Source organism: Gavialis gangeticus, unplaced genomic scaffold (assembly GCF_001723915.1).
Source record: "Gavialis gangeticus isolate Ggan-Ray unplaced genomic scaffold, GavGan_comp1, whole genome shotgun sequence".
In the NCBI taxonomy this organism is placed as follows: domain Eukaryota; kingdom Metazoa; phylum Chordata; order Crocodylia; family Gavialidae; genus Gavialis; species Gavialis gangeticus.
The window spans coordinates 14093056-14097888 of record NW_017729018.1 but is presented as its reverse complement, the minus strand read 5'-3'; the positions used below and the strand labels follow the sequence as shown (position 1 = coordinate 14097888).

The 4833-nt window shown below is 44.7% G+C and overlaps 1 protein-coding gene across 3 annotated transcripts in view; it reads left to right on the top strand.

Moving 5' to 3' along the window:
• Window positions 1–4833, top strand: part of CRTC1 (CREB regulated transcription coactivator 1) — a 75346-nt gene that overhangs the window by 38534 nt on the left and 31979 nt on the right. For all 3 annotated transcript variants that reach the window (XM_019513627.1, XM_019513629.1, XM_019513628.1), the window contains exon 3: window positions 3717–3854. In XM_019513627.1, coding sequence (XP_019369172.1) covers window positions 3717–3854 — 138 coding nt within the window. The remainder of the gene's footprint in view (window positions 1–3716; window positions 3855–4833) is intronic.

The following is a 4833-nucleotide window of genomic DNA, read 5'->3' as shown; positions in this document are numbered from 1 at the left end:
TATCCTTAGTTACACATTTTAAATGTATGTAGACAACTGTGTTAATGGGAATTCCTGGAGTGCGAATCTCAGGCAGCAATAAAGCATTACTTTATTCTAGCTGATATTAGGGAATACGATGCAGGCACTGCAATGCTGTGAAGAGTCTTTAATGCAACTCCCCGAGCAGCTGGTGCCTCCATGCTCTGTATATTTTGTAGTTGCCATTTGCCATGAATGAAGTCCATAATGACTATCCATTTTAACCCAAATAGCAGTTTATTAGTAATTACACTTGCTGGCCATTGCTACCATTATCAAGATTTAGTTGGAACTGAAATACAGGACACGTTACAAGATTACAAATGAATTCAAGAGATGACTATAACAAGTTAATCTCTGGGAGATGGTGCTTGTTGCACTTGCCCATTCTTCCAGAAAATGGAAAGTTCAGTTTTGAAACATAAGGGTCCAGAGTGACTCACCTCTCTTACAAATGATGAAGTTAAAATATGTCGTTGTTTTATATCAGCGCTACAGCGTTTCTAGTCTCTGGCATTTATAAGATTCCTGCATTTGAAGCTACAAGGTAATAAACCTGTCAAGCAGTCTGTTGTGCACGGTGTGACCCAATGCAACCTGCGCGGCGCAGCGGTCTCTGCAGTCAGAGGGGTGGCGATCTGAGCGTCTCGGTTCTTTGCATTTACAGCCCAGCAGAGCTCTGGCAGAAGCCTTTGGAGCAGTTCCTGTCTCTTCGGTAAACAAGCTTTTAGGCTTGTACAAATACATATTTAGCACTGGGGTGGTGTTTACCCAGGTAGATACGTATTTTGGCACGTGTTGACCCTACGTGCGGTATTCATTTGATGCACCATCACAGCTCCAAGGGAGGAGCTATGGTCTGTCAAATAAATATGAGCTGCTTCATGCATCACCGTGTGAAATGTGCATATTGAGTCCTAGACAGACTCTGTTGCTGGACTTGCCATGATCTGTCATTTTAGTTCCTTCTGGGTTCTGGAGTAAATGGTCTGATGAAAGACAATGTCTCTCTGGCTCTGTCTTGGCCTGTGGTTTAAAGTGGTCTATGAGCATGTGCACTTAGCTTGCATGCCAACCTTCAGGGGGAAAAGAAGGGTGGTTAGCAAATGCTGCTTGTCACCAGGGGGCTTTGAGATGGACACGGATAGGTGTTGCTTCTATTGCTTTCCTCCTCATTCATCTTGTCTTTATCTCGGAAGTCAGTGAATGTCTTGATGCATTTTAAAGGGACACTGAGCTTTCTTTCCCCCTACCTATCTGAGAAAACTCAATTGTCTTAAGCACTTTTTCACTGGATAGTCTCATGGGGTTTTCCTCAGGGCTCTGATCTCTCATCAGTTTGTGTCCGTGGACATGAACCCACTGTGGGTAGAGGGAGGCAGTTTAAGCACTGCTCTTTTGCTGTGCAAAGGACGGACAGAAGCACATATGTATTGTTCTAGTTAAGTATATTCGATTTAGTTATCAGGTGCCCTCCTGGGATAAGAAATTTAACAAAGGCATATTGGCAAAGATTTAATCCTGAAGGACTGAGGTGATGCTGGGAGAAACCAAAAACCAACCCAGTGGAGCCTGTCAACAGGGCTGTTCTGCCTTTTGGGTACTCATTTGGAAAGGTTGGCAGTTCCGTGGTCTTGGTCTGCCCCTGCCTGTCTGGAGCAGCGGGGGCCAAGATGACATCTCTGCTTGGTTGGTAGTTGGGAACCTGCTTTGTATGAACTCTCGCCCCAAATCCTGTCATTAATAGCGTAATGGGGAGAGAACGATGTGCAGCACATAGGAGTTTGTACCTGAAACCCACTCCGACTTCAGTTTAAGTGGTGGTTCATGCTCTGAACACATATCTGCCTTGGCTTCCATTTGAATTTGGGGCATTCCTGCTCCCATTGGCCTCCAGAGCACTCATCCACTGAAGTCCGATTCACGCTGGTTTTTGGGTGGCCGGACTGAGGAGGCGAGAGTGCAGTGAAGAGGTCTTTGGTTGTTGTGGGTGTCGTTCTTGTTCTTGACACCGATCCTTTACCAGATACGTGTGGGATATGTTTGGTAGTTGTAGCCAGAGATGTGGGTAGGTACATCTGAAATACTATTTGAAGAGTCTATTGGATTTTAAATCCTTATGGAACCACAGGTGCCATTAAGAAATTAAACTGGCAGATATTACAGCTAGTTACCATTTGTATGGAGAAAAGGCACAAACCAGTTGTTCTGTGCTGGCTCCACACTTTATAAATACGCTTTTCTTAGATCTGGACAATTTCTTAGTGAAGACAAAGAATAGTGGTGCTGGGCAAGGGAATTAACAGCACAAGCGCTTCAGTGCTAGTTTTATTGGTGCAGGGTGTGTGCATGTACTGGGAACAGGAGTGATGTTTGCCGAATAGAAAAGGGTCAAATCACTGGGGCAAGATGTTTCCAAGAGGATATTGTAAATAATAGGGCATTTAAAATAAAGCTAAGACTCTGAGAGCAGGAGTTTTCAAACGTGTAAATGGTTGAAATTGGGCAGTTCTTTAAAGATAAATGAGTGTAGGGTCCAGATGGCCTTGTGGGTTGGCAAACAGGGCAGCATGTTTGCTACATGCAGGACTTGAATGAAGGAGCAAATCTAGGATTTCCAAGCAGATGGAGCTGAGGGAGTCAGCAAAGCTGTTCCTATTGGCAAGAAGTGGGGGAGTGTGTAGCTTTTCCCAGGTGGCCCACGGACAACTATTGAAGTACGAGGAGAGGCCAAACATTCTGCCTTCACACTTGTGCAGCTGTGCACTGCAGGGATGGGGGTAATAGAGGAATGCTTGATTGTAGAGTGGACATGGTTTGCCAGTCCTCCCTGTCTACCTTCAGGCTCTGGAAAATCCTCTGCCAATAAGTAAAACTCTTGTGCAGATCTGTGCTTCTGGCGAGATCTGAGGAGGGGACCTGAGTGGCCTGGCTTCCCAGCCCAGCCTGAATGAGATTTTTGAAAATTATGTTCAGTTCTTATTTTTTTAACGTTTTACTGATCTTTGTTAGCAACATGGGGAAGGAAATGCCTTGATGGTTTTGTTTTGTTTTGTTTTTTTCATCAGTGTCCCCTTAAGATAATAGATGGTGAGAGGAGCAAGGTGAGAGAAGGCCTTGAGAAACCGAGTTCCTGCCAAGTGACAAGTGAATGCTAGGAGTTACTGTGCATTCCCTTCCTGCATCTTTTACCTTCGTAGTTGAATTTAATCTGTTTGTCAGCATGTTCCTTCTGGGTGCATGCTGCATGCTACACCAGGGTAACGTAAGCACGCGCTGACCTGCCATCGGTGGGGTCGGAAGGCTCAAAGGTTACCCTCCCTGTTGCTTTCAATTCTGATACTGTAAAGAAGTTTGGGGACTTGAAGTCTGAAAAAAAAAAAGATTGTTAATTCAGCTGGAACGGCGGTCTAACTCTGCCTCCCCCCGTTGCTAACCTCTGTTTTGGCAGGTCATTTTTGGGGGTGTATGTTTCCATAGGTTATCCTTTTAGCTGGTTAAAATTGTATTTGAAGGAGAGAGTTGCATGGGATAGTCTGTCCACAGGAGTCAGGTTGATGTTGATGATGATTATTAAAATCAAAATCCCCCAGTCTTCATAGCACACACAGAATTGGGCCTGGCTGGGTTATATTTACCCTGGGCAAGTGGTTTCTACATGCCTTTTTCTTCTGATAACTTTGTGTCTCCTTTAGACCCCTTTTCAGTCGTCTGGATTGGATACAAGTAGAACGACTCGGCATCATGGTCTGGTGGACAGAGTGTACCGTGACAGAAACCGCCTTGGGTCACCACACCGGCGCCCGCTGTCTGTGGACAAACACGGGCGGCAGATATCCTTTGGTTTATGCCTTTGTCAGCATTAACAATATTTCATGCAAGCCTGTTTTTACAATTAACTTTGAAAAAAACAACCCCCCACATTGCAGAGAAGGCTGTATGTGAGTTAATTTTGGTTTTGCCACTGATTCACAGTGTAACTGTGATATAAACACTTCCATACAGGATCACACTAGAAGTCCAGTCTACTCCCACAGTCGATTGTCTTAAAGGAACAAGCTAAAGATCCAGTATAGGACAGCTACAGAATAACTTGCTTGGTGGGGAAGTTGTTTCCAAACCACAGGAAGGTAATACCATTTCCCTTTCAAAGCTGTTTTCCAAGCTAATATAGTTGGATTGTGTCATTAGCCCTATACATGCTTAATCTTTCACAAATCCTTCTCTTGCCTTCACTGCATCTCAGTTTCTGTAGCTGTAAACTGGGACAATAGGACTTTGTAACAGGGATCAGCAACTTGCAACCCGTGGGCTAAATCAGAATCTCTTTGCGGGCCTGTCTGGCCCACTGAGCTGAGCCAGCTGTGGTGTTTGGCAGCAGGGGAAGTTTGTAGAGACATTTAGTTATTGAGATTCTCTGAAGAGTATGAAAGATGTGCAAAATGGGAGCACTAGTAAGACTGAATCTTCCAGAACTTAAAAGGACCAGGACTGAAGGATTCATTGGATCTAATCACTATTTTTTTTATTGGAAGCTGACTCATATCTGGTTAGCATCTGATAAACATCCTGCCAGCCGTAAGACTTAATTAGCTGCTGCTTAAAAGGTTGGCTGGCTTTTAAACTGTGACAATACTAGACCGACTTGATAGGGCTAAAGGAGATGAGGGAATGGGGGAGCCCGGAGGGACAGCTCCCTGTCAAGAGGGCAGAGGCAGGCCTCTCGGCTACTGGGAATGTGGCTCAAAGCTGCTGATGGCTCTCTGGTTAAGAGGGCCATTGTTTTTTTTTTTTAGGTGAGCTGGTTTCCAT